Source organism: Arvicola amphibius, chromosome 13 (genome assembly GCF_903992535.2).
Source record: "Arvicola amphibius chromosome 13, mArvAmp1.2, whole genome shotgun sequence".
Lineage (NCBI taxonomy): Eukaryota > Metazoa > Chordata > Mammalia > Rodentia > Cricetidae > Arvicola > Arvicola amphibius.
Window position 1 is genome coordinate 65553420 of NC_052059.1, and position 22873 is coordinate 65576292.

At 43.9% G+C, this 22873-nt stretch overlaps 1 protein-coding gene across 1 annotated transcript; it reads right to left on the minus strand.

The window, feature by feature from the left end:
• Positions 1-544: 544 nt before the first annotated feature.
• On the minus strand, positions 545-22076 carry Cgrrf1 (cell growth regulator with ring finger domain 1). The gene is made up of 6 exons (XM_038310583.1): positions 21855-22076; positions 10980-11119; positions 8404-8581; positions 8130-8277; positions 1684-1791; positions 545-1491 (listed from the first exon to the last, which is right to left on the minus strand). The coding sequence occupies exons 1-6, from the start codon at positions 21956-21958 to the stop codon at positions 1171-1173; spliced, it is 999 nt and encodes a 332-aa protein (XP_038166511.1). The 5' UTR covers positions 21959-22076; the 3' UTR covers positions 545-1170.
• Between the last annotated feature and the right edge of the window lie 797 nt (positions 22077-22873).

Below are 22873 nucleotides of genomic sequence, written 5' to 3' on the forward strand. Positions count from 1 at the left end.
GCCTGCTCTACAGAATGAGTTCCAGAATAGCCAGGGCTGCACAGAGAGACCCTGCCTCAAAAAACCATAGATAAATAGAAAGATAGATGGATGGATTAGATAGCTAGATAGACAGACAGACAGACAAACAGACAGACAACAGGTGTCTTCATAGAAAGGTTACAAATGAGGGTTTAGCATACCCCTAGGAGTCTCAGCTTACTAAGTGTGACCCACTTTTCCAGGAAGCTCCAATTTCCCTTTCTGTTTAGTTACCTTAGAAAGAATGTCGGGGGGGGGGGGGTGGGTGCAAGTCCATCGAGTTCAGTGCTTACAAGGTGTAATGAGGTGTATGGGATATTGGGATAAAAAATGGTAGGAAAAGAAAAAAAAGTTATTTGTTGTTCTGTTTTTGTTTTTCTTTCTAGCTGTCCCTCTAGAAGACAATGTCTGGGGAGATTTGTCGCAAAGGAAGAAATGTGAGCAAGGCAGTGAGGGCCCCACTGCCCTTCCTGGGCAGAGCACAGTCTGCTAATCTAATCATATCTGACAACAGAGCCCATAATTGAATGATCCATGAGATTTTATTATCCAGGTGCTATGTGTCTGCCTCCGTAGATGAGAGCCAGCTAATCCATGACGCGCGGGAACCATCAGAGCTGTGCCCTGTTTATGACTTCAGAACCTATGTGGAAAAGTTAAGACATGGATTTATGTAACTCTAGTAAACCAAATGAATATTTATAAAATGTATTTCAGAGACAGTGGAAGGTAAAAAATCCCTTCCAGATACTTTGCGAACTGGGAGACATGTAACTACTTTAAGCAGAAGCAGCCTTCTAATTTCACTCCAGGCTACAGTAAAGGAAGAGCAGCCATCCACCCTCAACCTGTGTCTCCCGGAAAGTCAGTGGATGGAGTTTTCAGAGCGATCTTCCTCATCCACAGTACATGAAATCTTCTAGCTGGCAAAAGCCAGATGTTTACATTCTTCTCAAGAGCTGGGTCAAGTTTTAGGTATCAACGAACGCAGTACTCCAGGGCTCGCCATGCTGAGCAGGAAGAACATCACATCATCCAGAGTGTACAGTATGAAGTGAAAACAGCATTCTCTCTGGCCATCACGGCTGCAGATTCTGTTACGATGACCCTAAGGACACAGGCTCTGCACACGCTCCGGCTAGGATGTGTTCAGGAAGTTTCCAGCACGCCCTTGTCTGGCTCCTTCTGACTGCACAGCGCAAAGGATTCCTGCACAAACTGCCGGCACATGGGACACTGCTTGAAGTAGCACACACAACTGTCGCACAGGCAGGCATGCCGGCAGGGCAGCAGCACCCAGTTCACGCCCCCGTTCTGGCACACCACACAGTCCTTGCTGCTCTCCTCCACGGGCTCCACGCCACTTGCAGCCAGTCCTGCCTTCTCCAACAAGCTCTGCTCGGCACTTGTGTCTGCTGGAGAGGGCCTGCTGGAGGCACTGGGGCTGCTGTTGGCAGACATGAAAAGTTGCTGAAAAGCAAAGAAACCAGTGTAAAGGCAACTGTGAACAACAGGCACTCTGTGAAGCCGGGGTCACAAAAGCTAGCAAACCCAAGAGGCAAGAGTAGTTACCTTCGACAGCTAATTAGAAAGCACAGTTCTCTTTACAGACAGCTATTCTTCCAACTCTAAAATCAACAAACACTACCTTGTAGGACTTACCTTAAGATCATAAAATTGACCTTGAGCCAGGAGTAAATATTGATACAGTATTCTGCAGGGAAGTTTGTAAGTCTTATCAGGAATATGAATTACTGACACCATGGAAATCTAAAATAAAAATTGGACATAAGTCAGTACTTAAAACTATTTCACAGAAAAGTGGAAAAAAATAAATGATTCTCAAATAAGAGATACATTAGAATGTTTACACTAATTTATATAAATCACAGCACTAAAAGGAACTGTCACTGACAGATTTTTGACTCATATTAATTATACTGAAATTTAAAGATTCATTGTGGTCCCAATAAAATCAGCGTAGAAGCTACGTACACTGATTCTAAAATACTGACATAAAAAAAGGAACATATAAGAAGAGGTAGGAAGGCACTCAATAGTCCAGAGCAGCCTAACCTCATTAAATATTAAATTATATTGAACTGATTCATAAGCAGATGAAATGGAAGAGACAGAAGACACAGCCCAGAAAAAAAATAATAAAATAAAAAACAAAACAAAACAATTACTTATGTGCAAAATACAAAGAAGGAATCATCTTGAAACACAAGGCACAGGGAAGTTTTGTTTATTTTCTTTAAATAAATAATTTAGGGACAACTGGATAACAATTTGGAAAAATGTGTCACTGGATGACTGCCTCATATGGCACCATGTAACTGGATGACTGTCTCATATGGCACACGTGAACCATGTAACCGATGTTTCTCATATGGCACACGTGACACCATGTAACCAATGTGTCTCATATGGCACACACGTGACACCATGCAACTGGATGACTGCCTCATGTGGCACATGTATGATACCAGGGCTGGGGAAGAGCACACAGGTGGATCCTGGGAGTTTGCTGACTAGTCTAGCCAATCAGCAAGCTCTGTTCAGCCAAATACCCAGCCTCAAAAGCATAAGGTGCAGAGCAACTGAGGAAGACACCTAATGCTAACCTCTGACCTCCACAAGACACGCCCACATGCACACACTCATGAACACACTCATACAAGTGGAAAGTGACTGAAGAGGACACTCAGCGCTGATCTCTGGACACACACACACACACACACACACACACAAAGGTAAACAAACAAAAGAAACTTGGTTGTTTCTCACACACTGAACTGAGACATGTACAAAAGCTTGTGCCCCATGGAGAAACTCTGAGAGGGCGGGAGAGGGCAGAGGGTGGGAGAATTCAGTTCAGGGTATTGGCATGATCTAACAAAAGAGCATGCACTTACACTTCAACTACAGCACAGTGTAAGCCGCACATGCACAGGTCACTCAGGACAAGTCAGTTACACTGGGAACTCCTACCATCCAAGCACAGGAAACTAAGTAACTACGGTTCACACACACACACACACACACACACCCTACATAGAGTGTGATGCCAGCCAGAATCTCCAACACCACCAACTGCTGAAATCACACAGAAGAATTTCAAAAAGAGAAGTGACACACAGAACATGAGCATATTCTCTGGGGACATCCAAGACACAGATGTCCGCAGAGAATGAGGACACAAGGCTGGAGATGCTCAGTGGTAAGAGCACTTACCAACTGTACAATCATGCACACTGCTGGGTGGCTCACAACTGCTTATAACTCTTGCTCCAAAGGGACTCAGCTCCTCCTACTGACTGAAAGCCACTGACACAGTCACAGATGCATGCACACATGAATAAAATATCAAAAAATACAGTTAAGACAATGAATGTCATGAGCTTTTACAGACTGTCTTCATGCAATTGCCCATGTCTGAGCCCCCATGATGTTGTCTCTATATTAAATTTTCCTTTGTGTTTTTTTTAGTTCTTTTCTTCCTGCTTTTTTAAATTGCCAGCATAATTAATTTGCAATTAGGTATGCCATATATTTAAGTTCTGCATCACTTCCAATAATAGAGGTACCAACTATGTAAAGAATTTTACAGAGTACTAAATTGTTTTATGTGGTTTTAACAAGTTTGATTGCAAAAAAGTATGTTATCAAAACACTGACTTGGTATGTGAGCACTGCAGACATATGTAGACACACAGATAGCTGGGGAGATGGTTCGGTTCAGTCAGGAAAGCGCTGCCATGCGAGAGCAAAGACCCGAGTTAGATTCCCAGTACCACATCAAAGGTGCACCAGCAGATGCAGGGTCCTATAAGCCCAGCACTGGATGGTAGAGAGGGAAAGGAGACAGGTGGATCCTATGGCATTGGTGGCCAGCCAGTCTAGTTGAATTGGTAAGCTCCATTCAGAGAGAGAGAGAGAGAGAGAGAGGGAGGGAGGGAGGAGAGACTGTCTCAAAAAATAAGGTGAAGAACAACTGAGGAGAGATACCTGATGCTGACCTGTGATGTGCTTGTGCACATATACAAACACACACACAGAGACACATGCACACAGAGACACACACATGCACACACACACAGACACACACATGCACACACACACATGCACACACAGACACACATGCACACACACAGACACACACATGCACGCACACACACAGACACACACATGCACGCACACACACAGACACACACAGAAACACACAACAATAATAACATCTGAAATGTCTTCACTAAACAGAAAAGAAATGCCCTGATTTCAGTTCTAGTCAACTGTAGCAACTCATCATGGTCATGGCTTTTGGTCAATCTTATCAAAAGACCAAGGTGGCTTAGTATTTCTCTGATCAATTATAACACTGGGCATACAAATTACCATCCAGTGACATATGTTTTGAAATTCTGCTTGTGGGCCTATCTTTTGTGAACACAGTCTGTCTGCTTGTTCGACATCACTGGCACGCCTGTAAGAACACACAGGACATTACTATTTTGTCTTGTAAAGTAACCCATAAACTATTGTAGCATCCTTTTTTATCTCTCAAGTAAGTTACCTTTATTATTAGTACTATTAATGTGTATAGATGCATGGTGTGCTTTCAGGGAACAACCTTGTGGGGTCCGTCGCCCCCTTCTACCTTTATGTGGACCCCGGTGATCGATAAGTCACCAGGCTTGTGTGGTAAAAGCCATTACCTATTGAACCATCTTGAAGGCCCTAAATTCCTTTTTAAAAATAAAAACAAATGTCTTTTAATGGAAGTTTTAAAATTGTTTCCTCCAGAATTATATTTTGGGATTTTGGCTTTTAGGATTTCAGTGTTCAGGATTACAACTTGGGTTCAAATCAAATGAAATGCTATACAGCTATTTAAAAACAACAATAAAAAATGAAGACAATTTCTATGACTTTATCTGTAACTGATTTCTCTGACATTATAATATGAACACAGCAGAGTACAGAGGGCTCATGATACTTCAGTGTCCTTCCTTCATGTAGGAGACAGGAGGAAGACACAGCAAACAATGGGCAGGATCATCCACAAGCACCGGAGTGTGGGGGAGATGGAAAGGAACATGGAAAAGACATGGGAAGCTTGTTTATACAGCTCTCTTCATTGAAAGAATGAATGAATCCACGTAGTTTACAAGAAGTTTAACTATAAATGCTCAGCCCGGGTAGGAAGTGGGGGAGGCCGTCTGAGTGCCAAAACAGCTCGATTCAAAATGCTATCAACTGAGAGAAAGAAATGGGCATCCATGAAGCCAGTGGGATGACAGTCAAATGGAAGGTTCCCCTGGAGAGGGCAACAGGACATCCCGACCACCAGGGCAGACACAAGCTCTGGCGAGCGTCATCAGGGGTACTGAAGATGGGCAACCTGTAAAGAGAAGCAGGGCATCTGCCTGGGGCCTGGAGGGTCCAAGAGAGGGTGGAGCGGTCAGGACCCTGCAGTCTACCTATCCCATTCCACCAAAAACACCCGAAAGACACAGGGGGAGGGGAAAGACGCCCACAGCTGCTGGCCCACAGCAGCTCCCTCCTGGCTGGCTCAGGAACCTGAGAGCAGATCCTCTCTACGCCACCAAACGGTGTTGGAAGTGCGATTTCCCATCTTTTCCACTTTATCACGTATGTGAGGCGACAGGGAGAAGGAAACCCAAGACTGACATCCACGGCAGTGAGGCCAGAGGGAAAGGACCACCGCAGCCCTGAGTCAGGACGGACATCAGACTCTGTTTGGGTAGCTGGAAAGACGGGAATGGAACTCAGGGAGCTTACAAGGGGCACATGTGGAGAGAGGGAAAGAACTAGGAAGCACCAACTTGACTTGACAAAACAGAAGTATGGAGGAAGGGAGGGATCAGAACTCACAAGCTGCCTCCTGCTCTGAGAGGTTCACTAACAAGGCCCAGCAGTGCCGGCCCCTACTTAACCTTCCCAGCTATCTTCACATTGATGATGACGATGTGTGTGAGTGACACCGGGGACACTCAGGGGCCAGCCAGAGGACAGCTGAGTGGAGCCCCTTGTCTCTTTTGACCATGCATGGGTTCTGGGATTGGATTCGTGTCACCTGGCTTACAGACAAGCATTTTATCAGATGAATGACCTCGGATGACTCTTTTTCGACTGTATTTATCTGAGGTATACAATAGCATGTGCTGATGTGGAATGCTTAGTAAATGGTCATTACAGTCAAACAAATTAACGCACCCATTACTTTACAGCGATTCTCCCTCTCTGTGGCAAGAACACCTTCTAAAATATTCTGAATATCACCAGCTGTAGCCTTCATATTAGGTACCACACCTGTGGCTTTATAGCAGTGACCTACACTTCTCCATTCCTCCCTCTCTGGCTCTATCAGTTAAGAAAAAAAAAGGAAAAGGTTTCAGTTTGATTTTAAAAATTAAAATTTGAAACCAGTCATGGTGGTGCATGCCTTTAGCCCCAGCACCCAGGAGTCAGAGGCAGGTGGATTGTTTGAGGTCAGCCTGGTCTGCATAGTTTCAAGACAGCTATAGCTACACAGTGAGACCCTGTCTCAAAACAAACAAACAAACAATAAATTAATAAATAAAATGAAATTTGAGATACTTATATTTTCCCATATGAGTCTGTACTTTCAAAAATCAACACACACTTATTTCATAAAGATACTCTGCTTTTTTGTTTTTGTTTGAGACAGGGTTTCACTGTGTAGCCCTGGCCATCCTAGAACTCACTATGTAGACCAGGCTGGTCTTGAACTCACAGAGATCCATCCACCTATCTCTGTCTCCCAAGTGCTGGGAGTAAAGGTGTGCGCCACCACTGCCCAGCAATACTCTGCTTTTTACAAAAGGGTAAAAGTAGGGATCCAGCTCAAAAGTAGAGCACTTGCCTATCACAGATGAGGCCTCAAGTCTGACCCCAGCACTAGGGGGAGAGTAGGGCTGGGGTTTTCTCTACTCTGCTTGAGTCTAATAAAGACCTTTGTGCTAACACCCTAGATTGTTGCTGAAAGGAAAGCACAGGCTCATGTTAGTGAATATATTTTGCACATTATACACAAAAGTATCATTAAAATGTCACTGCATCTTTACTAATGAGCAAATAAAAGCACTGGGTTTCTCTGTGTAGCCCTGGCTGCTCTAGAACTTGTTCTGTAAACGAGGCTGGGCTCACACTCACAGATCTGCCTGTCTCTGCCTCCCAAGTGCTGGAACTAAAGGCATGCACCATTATACCTGCTTTTACCAAAAGAACTCACCAAAAGTTTGTAGATATATGGGTTAAGTTTCTCTGATTAGAAATGCTTGCAAGTAAAAGTGGTCCAGATTTTAGATTTTTTAGATTTGGATATATTTGCATATACACAATGAGCTATCCTAGAGGAGATAAGCCCCAAGTCTAACCAGGAAATTAAGTTGTGATTTAAGAACATCTTAGAAACATGGCCTGAAGATAATTTTCAAAAGCATGTTTGGTACACACACATTAACTGTGGCTGGTGAGTGAGAGCGGGTTAGAATTTCCTACATGTAGCATATGTCAGTGCTCAAAAGGTTTCCAGTTTTCAGAGCGGGATGCTCAACCTGTTTCCATCTCACATGGAGGGTGGAGACTTAGGGCCTCTCTGATCACTTAGATGTTTTTATGCTCCAACAGGGAACAAACTACCAATCTAAAGAATCAGTACATAGGGCCGGAGAGATGGCTCAGTGGTTAAGAGCACTGGCTGCACTTCCAGAGGTCCTGAGTTCAATTCCCAGCAAACACATAGTGGCTCACAACCATCTATAATAAGATCTGGTGCCCTCTTCTGGTGTTAACTTAGTTCAACAATAATCTACCTTTTATTTTATAAAGAAGCCCATGTAGTTGTCATCTACAGGGAGAAGGAGATGGGGGATCATCATAGTCTGAAGGTGTGTTATAGGTACAAAAATTAAACAGGGACAAATCCATGTTTTAATTTTTCAAGACATGTATGTCCAAGACCAAATATATGTTTTCAGAAATTATCTTTTTCCTATCTCAGAAACAATTAAGAATCACCCAAAATCTTGTAAAGTGTTCCAGATGCTTCAGTTACTTACAATATCATAAATTTCCTGATCCTCCTCATCAGCGAGGGTCAACAGAGCTACCAATGGATAACGAGATCTGGGCACTGGACCAAAGTCGTCAATTTCAGTATCGCTCGGTAATTGGCAATATAGTTCTTCTTTGCTGTGTTTTTTAATACTTTCGAATATGTAAAGGCAAATTGCCAAAAGAAGAAACATATCTTAAAGAGTCAATAACTTGGTAACATTTTACTGTATCCAGTCTCATTTTTCTGTGCGGTGGGTGCCCCTGGGAAAAGGATACAAATACTGCTCCCGGTGGAGGTAGTCACTGTACAGTGCCTCTTCTAATGCTTGCGGAGTGCTTATCCTGAAGCAGTAAGCATGCTTCTGAAGAGCTTCGTAGAGCTTCTGGACACTGCACCCCCAGAAGCAGGTAAGACGGCTGTCCTCAAGGCAGTCTGCTATCAGGGTCATGCCAGCTGCATAAACAGTCCAGAAGAGATGGTGTCACTACTATAATAATAATGAGGGGGAAGAAACACAGGCTTTGTTCTGGATGGTGGCCAAGCTGATGGCAGTTTTTAAATGTTGTTGAAGGATATATATCTACAAATATAAAAATGTCAATAGCTGGTGCAGGAGAATTGTCTGTATTCTGTCAATCATGTATAAAATAAGAGCTAACATAAAACAAAAGAAAGGGGAAACACACATTAGCATTTGGAGAGTGGTTAGCTCTTATTGGATCTTTTTAAACAGAGTGGGCTGGAGTAGGGGGGTTACTTCCAAAGTCTTCCTGAAGCAAATTTATCCAATTCAACTAATAAATACTGGATATCTAACTTATAGTTTCATTAAAGTCTTCATCTGGGGACATGAATTAAACAAAAATCCAAACACAACACTGTTCTACAATAACAAAATTGCAGCAGTCGCTCCTGTTCTAACAAACGGGTTGTCGAACCTTTCATTTGTCGCCAAGTTACACCACGTCTCTCCTGTGCAATCTGTCAGGTACTTTGGATGGAGTGGTGAGGAAAAAAAAATCTGAATTATTAAACTATCTGGGCATGAAAGAAAATAACCTTAAAACCATTTTGTAGACATCTTAAGGATATCTACCTTTCCATGGGCTTTGTTCTTATAACTTCCACCAAAATCTTTTTTTCCCCACAGAACACAAAGAAGAAATGATTTTTTCTTCAAGTGAGTTCTGTTAGGAGCTACACTCTCAGCGAACACATTTGTTTTTCCATCACTGGAGAGCGTCGGACCATGGCACGGCTGAGTGCTCCCCTGACTGCCTGTCTTCTCATTTGCTCAGCCACTGGCAGCCGGCCCTCCTTGAGACTGCTTCTGCCTGAGAGGTTGGGATGACTTCCCCAGCTCGCTCCAGAGGAGCGTGTGTTTCCTCACAGTGCCACCAGCTCTTCTCCCTTCTCAGTGGACTTGCAGACTGGAGGACTGCACGGCAGGAAGACAGGGTTGATTGCTTTATTAAAGGCAGTCCTTACCTAAGAACCAGATGAGACTTTGTAGCGCGTTAAAATCTAAAGCTGCTGAGGGATGGGGGGTGGAATTAAACCATCACTGCTCATACCTCAACTACTGACAAAATACATAGTATTCGGAAATGGATAAGCAGAACTGTCATATCTTGCCAAAACAGGGTGAAACAGTTTTAAAATATTTCTTGCCCTTAAAAATAATCTGTCGGGCCGGGCGGTGGTGGCGCACGCCTTTAATCCCAGCACTCGGGAGGCAGAGGCAGGCGGATCTCTGTGAGTTCGAGACCAGCCTGGTCTACAAGAGCTAGTTCCAGGACAGGCTCCAAAGCCACAGAGAAACCCTGTCTCGAAAAACCAAGAAAAAAAAAAAAATAATCTGTCGGTTATTGTAGGCCTTAGCCAAAGTTGGTTGTTTCAACGCTGCAAGCGTGACTTTGGGTGATTGCCCAGGTAGCCAGTTGTCTCTGTGATTTGTTGCGTATTTTGGAAGTTGTTTGATTGCACTTCCTAATCACTCAGGTAACATTATTTCCCTTCTTAGATCTTCGATGGGGTTGAAGACTAGAAAAATGTAGCTACTTTCCTCTCATGACTTGGCCAAGTTATTTATTATACAAGACTTAGGATAGTTAAAATAGGATATTTGTTCTTATTGTACATAATTTTGTAGTAGGTTTAGAACTCTCTTACTTAAACAAAAGGGGGAGGTGCTACTTTTGTTCCTTCAGCCAATAGCCTTTGAGATACCAGCCCACTGGGGTGTGGTATCTTTCGCTTTAAAAATAAGTGGCGACAGCTCTCTCCTCTCTCTCTGTCTGTCTCTCTCTCTGTCTCTCTCTCTGTCTCCCCCCTCTCTCTCTCCCCCTCTCCCCCCTCTCCCCCCTCTCCTCCATCACCCCCCCCCCCTCTCTCTCTCTCTCTCTGGATTCCGCTTCTGGCTATCAGACGCTTTTCCCGGTTGTGCAGGAGGCTGTTGTCTAGGACGGTGATCTGTAAGTTTTTTTCCCTTTAAATAAATAACCCTTTTATTAATCATAATTCCAAATTGGTGTGGGATTGTTTTGTTCTGTGACTTACTCCTTTAACATTTTATCATTTTTCATTTCACTGAAGACCATGAATGTGGCACCATGTCTTTGTTAAGACTTGTTTACTACCCTGAAATGCTGCATTCTCCTCCTTACGCACACATGTCTCTATTACTGGACAAACACTCCCAGGGGAAAATTTATGAACTTTAATCTTTACACTGCAACATGCAGTTCAGTGAATGGTGAAGTTGAATGAAGAGAAAGCAACGGAGAAAGAAAACAGAAGGGTTAACGACAGGGGACTAGAGATCAGAGAAAGCTTTGGAAAAGCCACCAACCTGCTAGGGAAGCTGAGGAAGAGTTAGTGATCTCTAAGCCAAAAGGGTTCTTGACTTGTCTCATTTGTTTCTTGAAAGTTCTTGTGCTGAACTGGGTCTCTTCTGAATTCCTCAGAATTACCGGAACATCCCAACCAAACCTACAGAAAGGAAGACATAAAACACAGCTTCAACAAATCTGAAATTCTGCCACAGAAAGTTTCCCACGCTGAGACTTCCTTTGTCATTGATGTTCTCTTTTGGTATGTTAGAATTAGTTTGGTTTGGTTTGCATTTTGGGCTTTTTGTTGTTGTTGTTTAAATTTGATTTTACTGGGGGGGTTCAAGGGCAGAGGGTGGCTATGAAGGGTCACGGGGAGATGGATGGGATAGAGATGAGCAATGTGAGATTCACAAAGAATAAATTTAAAAAGTCTTTTTTAAAAAGGTACATTAGGCTTCATTACATATTCCTTCTGAAAACAAGCACCAGGAAAAGGGGCTCAGTCGCTTGTTTTCTGTTGTCTTGCAGAAGCAATCTAGACTTGAGGGAGGTCAGAGGTCTTGCAGAATTGCACTGTATCATTTGGCTGAATAAATCAGCATGCTCCTGAAAATAAGCAGCTCTTTCCTTTAAATTGTGGATAACAACGTGAGAGCTCAATGATTATAGGTGAATTATACTTAGAATAAATAACATGGCTGTTAGTGAACCAAATACTCAAAAGATATAAAAAACAAATGTTTACTCAATGATTTATGAAGCCCAGGAACTATTAAAATATCAAATAGTCATTTAGAATTTCTAAAATAACAAAGCAAAATGTTAAATACAGACTTTGATTCACATAATGTCTTTTAAAGATCAAAGGCACTATGGAAGAGCAGGAACTGCGACAATCCACACACAACAAGCTTCCAAACAAAGAAACCAAATGAAATCTCTAGTAAAATTATAAACCAGGCAAGTTTACTCAGCCTAAATAGAGTGCCCTAAAATAAATCCACAGTTGGTGCTCGGTTAGAACCTCCAGCTCTTTTCTGCACAATCTGAGAAGCCCCATTCCCCTCCATTCTCCAAATCCTACCCTCCCAGAGAATCTCCAACAAAGAAAAGGTATCAAAAAGCCCAGTTCCATTCTCAGAAGCTGCTGCGGCAGCTCTTCCCCTGAAGGTGCCTAAAGCAGTCAGCTTTTGTCCACACTTTGGCACAACCCCAGCTTGTAGCTGACAGGTCATCACCCTCACCTATAGGGTGTACAACTTTCACGCTTTAGGTCAGGGTGCGTGACTTCTCGGGCTTTGATCTCTGGGACTGGAGACCTCACCCAGGAGTTGCTTTGCAAATAAATCTGTTCTTTTACTTTTTCAATTCGACTTGATCTGGCTTACTGCATTGGCAGAGAAATCTATTACCTGACTAGAGAAAACCTATTAGTTGGACCACTGGACTTCACCCAGAGTGCCCTAACATGTTTCAACAGCTGAATCAGTGGACTTCAGCTATGTTCATACTCTGATTACATCCTTTTCTCCAAATAGACAGGGAAGAAAAAAGAAAGAGAAAAGAGTCTGTGAAAACAAGCTGACAAACTGGCATAATCCAGGGAGAGCATATTCACAGTCAGCACTGAAAAGAGATAGTACATCGTTTATAACTATGTGGATAACTTTCAAAAATATAAAGTCTGGAAAGATGGCTCAGCAGTTAAGAGCACTGGCTGCTCTTCCTGAGGGCCTGAGCTCCCAGCATTCCCACGGCAGCTCATACATAACTGTCTATAAGGGCTCTGACACTCTTTTCTGACCTCTGTGGGCACCAGGCACACAAAAGGACACATACAAAATGCATGCAAAGCACCCACACACAAAATTCTCAAAAATATATCAAAAAAAGAGATGTTGTAAGATTATCTAATATGAAACCCTAAAAGAGGCTAAACTGGACTATGAAATAAGAAGAGCAAGTTTGTTTCTGAGTGTACAGAGCAGGAGGACCCGGGCAAGTGCCTGAAGAACCTATCAGTGTGTGGTGCCCGACTTGGGACTGTCTAGATGTATCTGGTAACACCGGGCAATCGGCATGTTCAGATCTCACATTCCACTGAAGGTAAACATCACCTCACTAGCACTTGGGAGGCAGAGGCAGGCAGAGCTCAGCATTCAAGGCCAGCCTGGTCTACAGAGTTCTAGGACAGGCCATTCTGGGGGCAGGGGGAACCATCTTGATAAAACAAAACAAACAAAAATCCCAGAGGGGTTAGGTCACTGGGGAGTGGGGAGACAGCTCAGTGGGTAAAGAGCTGAGCAGGTGTGAGGGCCTGAGCTAGAATCTACGTAAAGCTGACGTGGGAGTGTGTGTCTATGCAGTGCTCCAACAGTAAGATAACGAGGAGACAGGAGAATCCCCAGAAGCCTGCGGTGCAACTAGACTGGCAGAGGCAATGGAACAAAAAGATCCTGTCTCAAACAGGACAGAAGGGGAAGGAGGGACTCCCTGGAGGCATCTGCCTTTTACTTTCAGGTGCACACTGTGGAGCATGCATATGCACACATGCACGCACGCATGCACAGACACACACACATGCACGCACGCATGTACACACGCACAGGGAGGCACTGAACATACAAAATTAAAGAGAACTATAAACAAAAACTGAACTGCTGTAGAATAATCTTTTGTACACTATGAATATGCATTACTCTCATTTGCTAATAAAAACTGATTGGCAGATAGCTAGTCAGAATGACACTGACCTTAAGAATCAGACTAAGAGAATTCTGGGAAGAGAAAGGGTGGAGTTGGATAGTTGCAGCAACTGCAGAGAAGCAAAATGGCGATGCTAAACAGAGAAAAGGCACCAAGGCACGTGGAAAACCATAGACAAGAAGGGAGGAGTCATATAGACGCCATGGAGTGGCTGGAGACAGAAATGCTGAAACTTTAACCAGTAAGCCACTGTTGTGTGGTGATACACAGACTATTAGAAATGGGTTAAATTAAGACGTAAGAGTTAGCCAATAAGAAGTTAGAGCTAGGGCTGGAGAGATGGCTTAGAGGTTAAGAGTACTGACTGCTCTTCCAGAGGTTCTGAGTTCAATTCCCAGCAACCACATGGTGGCTCACAGCCATCTGTAATGAGATCTGGTGCCCTCTTCTGGCCAGCACGCATACATACAGACAGAACACTGTATATATAATAAATAAATACATTTTAAAAAATGAAGTTAGAGCTAATGAGCCAAGCAGTGTTTTAATTAATAGTTTCTGTGTGATTATTTCAGGTCAAAGCTAGCAGGGCAGTCAGGAACAAACAAGCAGCGGCTCCTTGCAACAGGAAGGAATAAATCCAGACAAATCAAATAAAAACAAATTTTAAGAGGCTGGAGAGATGGCTCAATGGTTAAGAGCACTGGCTGCTCTTCCAGAGGTCCTGAGTTAATTCCCAGCAACCACATGGTGGCTCACAGCCATCTATAATGAGTCTGGTGCTGTCTTCTGGCCTACAGGCACACATGGAAGAAATGTTGTATACTAAAAAAAAAATCTTTAAAAAAAATTGTAAAATAGTAGACCTAACTTCAACCACCCTAATTATCACATCAAATGCAAATGATTCAAATTCCCTAACTAAAAGATTGGGATGTTCAGACTGGAGAAAAATGCAATGCTAGGTAAATGAGACATATAAGAAACTCCCTTAAAATAGACCTTAAGTAGAGGAGGGGAAAAGATATTCTTGCTAATACCAACCAAAAGAAAGCCTGGAGTCCTGGGATGTGGCTCAGAGGTAGTATGCCTGAATGCGTAAGATGCTAAATTTAATCCTGAAGAAAAAAATGAAAAAAGGGGGAGAGAGGACTGGGAGAGAAAGAGAAAGAGCAAGCTAGTTGTGCGGCTATGTTATTAAGACAGCAGGAACCAGAGCAGATTATAAGAGGAAAAAAATAGCACTGTTTCATAATGAGAATGGAGTTAATTTATCAGACACAATAATTCTAAATGTTTATGCATCCACAGATAGTACTTCAAAATGCAGAGAGAGAGAGAGACAGAGAGAGAGAGAGAGAGAGAACTCTAAAAATAGAGAAAAATACACAGAGATTTCAATACTCTGAACCAATGCAATAACTGGTGGCACCAAGGAAGAGACAGAAAATCAGTAAGGAGACCAAAGACTGCACTATCAACCTGTTTGAGCTGCTGACAGTTACACAGTATCTCACCAACAGGCAGCGAGGACCACCCTCTAACTGTACTAGTAAAGACAGACCAACTCTGGCCTATAGTTATAAACATCTAAGATTCTGAGCTGGCTAAAAATTAAAACATAGGTCTCAACTCTGTGTGATGCTGATACTGCTGTACTTAAGAGGGAAACCTAGATGCCAAAAGAAGAGAAACCCTGAGCTGTCTCAAACCTACTGAACCAAGTTTCAATCAGTCCAACAAGTATATGGGGCTCCAGGAACCCTCCAGCAAATATCCAAATGGATATATCTGGCCTTGGAACATTCTATCCTTCTCTAACCACCCTAACAATGTCTCCTATGGAGTGCAGTTTCTATAAACCAGGGGCTCTCAACCTTCCTAATGCTACAGTGACCCTCATGTTGTGGTGACTCACAAACATAAAAGTATTTTCATTGCTACTTCATAACTGTCATTTTGCTACTGTTACAAAACATAATGGAAATATCTGTGTTTTTCAGAGGTCTTAGGTGACCCCTGTGAAAAGGTCATTGGACTGCCAAATGGGTCGAGACCTACAGGTTAACAACCATTGCCACAGACACAGATTTACAAGTACAATGGGCTATTTCTCACAAGGTCAGGTTTTTGTCCTAGTGGATGGGGATCTTGGATTGGGACAAATGAGAGGACTCTTTTGTGTTTATCTGTTTAGAAAGCAGCTGTCCTAATGGTCCTGTCACAGGATCTTCATGCCAGGAAACACTGACTTTCCCACTCATGGTAAGCAGGCTGCATCCATAAGTAAAAGATGCTCAGAGCTCTCAGCTTTAAACTGAGCCTGGTGGCTCATTCCTGTAATACCAGCACTCTAGAGGGAAGCTAAGGCAGGAGGACCTGTCCAAGTTCAAGGAAAGCCTGGTCTACGTAGTGAGTTCTAGGCCAACCTGGGCTATAAAACATGTAACACTAAAAAAAAAAAAAAAAAAAAAAATGTGAGAGTTGGAGAGGTGGCTCAGAGGTTAAGAGCACTGGCTGCTCTTCTAGAGGTCCTGAGTTCAATTCCCAGCAAGCACATGGTGGCTCACAGCCATCTATAATGAGATCCGGTGCCCTCTTCTGGCATGCAGGCACATAGAGGCAGAACATTGTATACAAAAACAACAACAACAACAAAGGCCAGATTTCAGCAAGGTTGACTACGGGACACAAAACAAAGGGTTTAGAGCCTTCAGAAACTCTGTGACTCCCTAAGAGGGTGTGGGAGTTTCACACACTTCCTGTAAATCCTCCAACAAACCCAGGGCATCCCATCATAGCACCAGTGCACAGTCACAGTCTTCGGAATCCCCAGTGCCAGACAGTTAAGTACTATAAAGACTTGGTCCCCCAAAGTACCTAATTCAGAGACCACTTCATCACAGTCAACCAAAGGCATCTCTATTTAAGTTAATCCCAAAGCCATTACATGCAATGGATTACTGAGATCTCATTTCTCATTAGCAAGGAAATGAAGACTATCCCAATAACAATTAGGTGTCCAGGTTATAATCAACCCAACTCTGAAGCTCTATCTTTGATGGGATTTTGTCCAAGAATCCTCTTCTGAGTAATACTTTATCAGTCACAGTCTATTCAGGAGACTAGAACTATTTGAACAGAAAGCAATGAATGTATTGAAAACTATTAAGCAGCACTGGAGATGTAACTCAGCGGAAGGATGCTTGCCTAACAGTGGGAGACCCTGTTAGCAGCTATTATCCCTGAGACAAAGTCACAGAAGAAAGAAAAATTTGGAGTTGGGACTCTAAGGAGCTGCAACTCCAACACAAAGAAATAAGGCTGATGTAGGAAAGCTGAACACTATAAACTGGGCCCAGAGCCACTGCCAGAATGGAGCGCTGCTGTGACAGAAGATATACAAGGACCAAACAGAAACTGCTGTGGGAGCACATTCTGCTCCTTCGGCCAATAGCCGTTAAGGTACCAGCCCGCTTGGGCATGGTCTCATACTGTAACAGCAGAGGAAAACACATGCTGCTCTCTCTTACTTCTGGTTCCCACTTCCAGCTGCTAGACTCTGTTCCTGTTCGCTCAGAGGACTGTTGTCTAGGACAGTGATCTGTAAGTTTTCCCCTTAAATAACTAAGCCTTTTATTATTCGTAATTCTGAACTGGTGTGGGATTGTTTTGTGACCTACATCATCACAGAAACAATGTGTCCCTTAGTGCTATCTAGACTTTCAGTCTGTATCCTTTCTTGGAGAAGCATTTTCAGCAGACAGCTGGCAAAGGAAACAGCGGTCTAGAGTTCTGTCCCAGTTCACATGCAGAGCGTACAGAGAGCTGTAAGGCTGACAGCCAACCCTTACTAAACTGTGCTGCAGAGGAGGCAGGGAATCGCTGCCAAGTGATTTATTTGGATGATTATTTGTATAAAGCACGTGAGGACACCTGTGTAAACAGAGACTAATCTGTTTCCCAGCCACCCAGACCCCAATATTCACACAGAAACTATATTAATTACAACACTGTTTGGCCAGTGGCTTAAGCGTATTCCTAGCTGGCTCTTGCATCTTGAATTAACCCATTTCTATTAATCTGTGTATCACCACAAACTTGTGGTCTACCAGTAAGATTCTGGTGTCTTTCTCCTTCAGTAGCTACATGACATCTGCCTGACTCTGCCTTCTTTCCTCTTCTATCTCTGCTTGGATTTCCCACCTAGCTCTATTCTGCCCTTCTGCCAGTTGCCTCAAAGTGAAAATCTTATCAATTGAGCTCCTGTTAGCTCTGAATCTGCACTGGGCCTCTGCTAGGATTTCCTCTTACATATCTGTTACATCGACTTCAGGAAGGTATGCGATAGCATCTGGAGGAAAGGACTTTGGGAAACAATGAGGTTCTACAGGTACTCAGAGAAAGTCATAACACTAGAAAACGCCTCTAAAGACACCTTTGCATCAGTCACAGTCTGTGCAGAGCTGCGATCAACTAAAGGCAACCGTACAGGAGTCAGGGGTGCGTCCTCTCCCCACTGCTCTATAATACATTCCTGGAATTAACAGCAGCAACAGCCCTGGAGGATGAGGAGACAGGCGTGCAGATAGGTGGTGTGCAAATCAATAACTTGTGTTTCACCGACAATACAGCACTACCTGCTGAAAGTCCAAATGAGCTGCAGGCCATGGTAAACAGAGTGGTGGAAGTCAGTGAAAACTTGGTGTGAAAGTAAACATGGAGAAGACTGAGATACAGCACATGGGGAGGGCGCACAAGGATGTTAACATTGTCATAAAGAATCAGAACCTCAAGCAAACAGTCAACATTGTCTGTCTGGGAGGAAACCTCAGTTCAAAGGAGAGAACTATTTCAGACACCAAGAGGTGAAATAGGGATAGAGACAGCTGCATTCCAGGCACTAGGAAAGGTCTGGTCAGCAAGAGACATAAAATTACAAGTATGTGAGACACTTGTCCTGAGCTGCCTTCTCTACAACTCCGAAACCTGGACAGTGAAGCGCTCCCCTGAACAGCGGCTGAGTGTGTTTGAGATGGCGTGTCTCAGGAGACCTCTAGGTGTCACACAAAGAGATAGGCTGCACAATGATGACATTAAGAAACATCTCCATCTACAGAAAGAAGTAAACTACAGAATACTTCAGCCATGTTACGAGAATGAATGACGTAGATTCTCAAAGACAGCTCTGTCTGGCCGGGCGGTGGTGGCGCACGCCTTTAATCCCAGCACTCGGGAGGCAGAGGCAGGCGGATCCCTGAGTTCGAGGCCAGCCTGGTCTACAAGAGCTAGTTCCAGGACAGGCTCTAGAAACTACAGGGAAACCCTGTCTCGAAAAACCAAAAAAACAAAAACAACAACAAAAAAAGAAACCTCAAAGACAGCTCTGTCTGGAGGAGTGCACGGGATAAGGAGAAGAGGAACGGCCAAAAAACACTGGATAGACAGCATAAAGAAATACTGTGGAACCTTGGGTGTGACAGTAACACAAGCATCTAGGACTGCCCAGGATAGGAACAACTGGAGAACCACCATAAATGGGCTGCCCATGCGTGCTTAAGCATTGCTGGGGCATAAATGATGATGAAATGATATTCCACCCTGCCATAGGCCAAAGCAGCTTAGTTATTAACCAATGGTAATAAAACATATCCACAGCATAGAGAGGAGAATCCCACATCACACCTGACTGATGCTTTGGGGCTCACAGAAGCCATCATGGAGACTAAAAGACATATAGTTCCTGTGGTGTGATTCTTTTTTTCTACTGTTATTAGGATCTAAAAATCAGAGGCTCGTTTTCTTTGAGCATGCTCACCAGCACAAGTGTGCTGCAGGAGCTCCTTCCGCTCCTTCAGCCAATAGCCACTGAGATACCAGCCCACATGGGCATGGTCTCTTTCTCTTTAAAAAGCAGCGGCAGCCCTCCGCTCTCTCTCTTGCTCCGGACTCCAGTTCCGGCGACTAGACTCCTTTTCTGGCTGTTGTGTAGGACAGTGTTCTGTAAGTTTTTCCCCTCAAATAAATAACCCTTTAAATCCAAACTGGTGTGGGAAGGTTTCGCACATTACAGGTGGACACGGCACGGTGGAGAGAAGCAACAGGCAAGAACCCCAGCTGTAAGGGGTAAAAATCATGACTTCGAGACACAGATAAGCAGTAAAGATGGAGCTGCAGCCATCAGAGCGAGATGGCAAGGATGAAAAGTGTGGCACTTGACAGTTCATCCCGGTTGCCTTGGCTGGGATTTGAGAAAGATGTTCCTAAGGTTAAAATGGTGTCCAAGCTATCATCATTTCTAGTCAATAAATCTGGCTTTGGGTTAGTTTGTAAAGAGCACATAAAAAGCTTATCTATACAGATAAAGCTAAGCCAAATGGGAAGAATGGTTGCTTAGGTTCACCATAACTGGTTAGGTCCAAATCAGGATGGAGGTCGCTGGCACTTAGTCACAAGGTCTTGCAGCCTAAGCAGGGCTCAGCCCAGACTTCAAGAAACAATACATCAATAGACACTCACAACACTAGTGAAACTTACACTGACAAGAGGTAGTGAAATACCTACCTCCTGAATAATCGTTGTACATTCAAATCAAGGTTGACTGACTCCAGTGTCTGCCTTTGAAGCAACAGAGAGAGAGAGAGAGAGAGAGAGAGAGAGAGAGAGAGAGAGAGAGAGAGCGCACTCCTGGCTTACCTTAGGATGCCAGCATTATGTACAATATGCATCCCACCCTTTTCCCCAAAGATAGATGTCTAAGAGATAGAACTTAGTGGCCCATTTATCAACACATAATATAATTATCAACTAGATACTAATTTTCCCTATAGAGGAAGATTGTATTGAATATTATATATACTATATATTAGTATTATAGTTCTTTAAAAACTGTGTATTATGATTATCTTTTTCACTTGGGAAACATCTTCCTAATTCCAATTACAAGCTTCCTTGAAGTAAATGACAGCAATTAGAACCTGAAAGGTTGCAGGCAGTGGTGGCCCATGCCTTTAATCCCAGCACTTGGGAGAAAACCCTATCTCAAAAAGCAACAAAGAACCTGGAAGGTTAATAATAAATAACTCTTTAGGATCCAGGCATAGTGGCACACTCCTATAAACCCAGCACTTGGGAGGACTGCATGCATATGCTATCGTGAAACCACCTATCTTAAAGAGAATAAACAATTTGGGTAAGACCGAGCTTCATCTTACCCGGCTCACATCATGGAGTTTTATGCTGTACCATGGGGGGAGGTGTCAGCTGGAAATGTTACATTTTCCTTCTTTTCCAAAGGTGGTATCTATTTTCAGAAGCTGACAGGGACCTGTGCCTGTCTTTAAAGTGATGATGAATATGTAATCAAGTGGTATTTTTGAGCTTGATTTACAAAGCCCGCTTCAGTTCCAATCCTGTCTGCTTTCTGCTCATGCGGAATGCATTTTCATGCATTCCCTTTCTCAGGTTTGTTTGTTTTTCCCTCAAAATACTTGTTCTCCAACTGTAGCTCATGTCTCTTCGGTAAGGCCCTCTTCCGGCCATAACTCTTGTTCACTTAGAAACAGTGTTCAACACATTTGGATCCACCGTCTTTTCAAGGGCTATGAAGGCTACAGTCTAGAACAACCGCTGGCTAGTTCCATGGTTTCCACTAGCTGTGTTGATAAGGCTGGCCTAAACAGGATACAGACACATCTTTAGAGAAACACCGGAGACTCTCCGGGGTTATGTAACTCTCCGAGAAGCAAAATGCCTTCAACCCACAGAATAACTTACTCCTAAAATCTCGCTACTCTCAAAAATTGTGCTCTCAACTAAAGATCACTTCAAAAAAGTGGACTGCTTTCAATTCATTTCAAGTCATTCAATTACCGAATGGTAGCTACAGAATTCGGGTAAAAGTTCCTGCGAAAGATATGGAAACCAAGCAAGGGTCAGTTCAGGTGAGAAACACAGTCAAGCTCATTCGTAACCCATCTGGGCCCTGTGGGACGGGTGACCAGTCTCACTGGACACGGAGGAGGCCCCGGCCCGGGACAAAGCCTTCGGGACCCGCACTCTGACCCCGCACAGGACCAAGCTCTCCTGGAGCGGTCCATCTCACCGGGGCAGCAGCCCGGCCTGAGCCACCCGAACACGGATCCCACACCCGGCAGGCGGGCTCGCTCCCAGCCCTGGACACTCACCATCCTAGGACCAAGCCGGTGGTTACGATGAAGCAGGTGAAAACCACCGCGATGTAGAAGAGCGGCGAGTATTCATAGAGCGTTACCAGGAACACTGCGGCCATCAGGGTCTCCTAGGCTCAGACCGGCCCAGCCCGGCCGGCCGGCACCAGAGCCGCTATGGCGCCCCGGAGCGGACAAACTTTGTAGGTCCTCTCTCGCCCAGGCTTCTGGGGAACTGGAAGCCGCGGCCACCGGAACCAGGATGCCAATCACAATGTAGCTAGCAGGCACGCCACGCCCCTCCGGCTCCCATCCCGACTATTGGCTGCGTAGAGGGGAAGGAGCAACCTTGCCCCGCCCGTTCCATGTCCCGGGGTTGGTGGCCTGAGAGAATTTCTCCAACTTGACCCAGTTCGCAAATTCCAAACCAAACCGCAATTTGGGGACAAAACTTTAGCTGTTGCAGATTCTCAGGTGCGCCAGGAAACTCTACAGACCCTAGGCAAATTGGGAAGAGGAGCCGGGCCGGCATCGGAGGGGTGGGAGTAGAGGTTCTACAAAGTGAAATAAACTTAACACCTGGTTTGATCTCGATTTACAAATAGTCACGAAAAACCAGAAAAATGGTCTCTACCGCCAGCGATTTATTGGAACCTGGTCAACCTTTTCTAAGTAAGTTTAATCAAAGATAATTCGGCAATATGTATTCAAGAAGCAATTGTTCTCCCACGGCTTCTTTTTCTCCTCACATTAGAATTAGCCGGACCTTTGTGAACTTTTAGCAACTTATTTTTGTTTGTTTATTAGGAGATTTTTTCCCTTTTTTTATTAAGATTTTTTTAAGCTGGGCAGTGGTGGTGCATGCCTTGGGAGGCAGAGGCAGGCGGATATCTGTGAGTTCGAGGCCAGCCTGGTCTACAAGAGCTAGTTCCAGGACAAGCTCCAAAGCCACAGAGAAACCCTGCCTCGAAAAACAAAAAAAAAAAACAAAACAAAAAAAATACAATCTTCTCATTTTACATAGCTATCCCATTCCC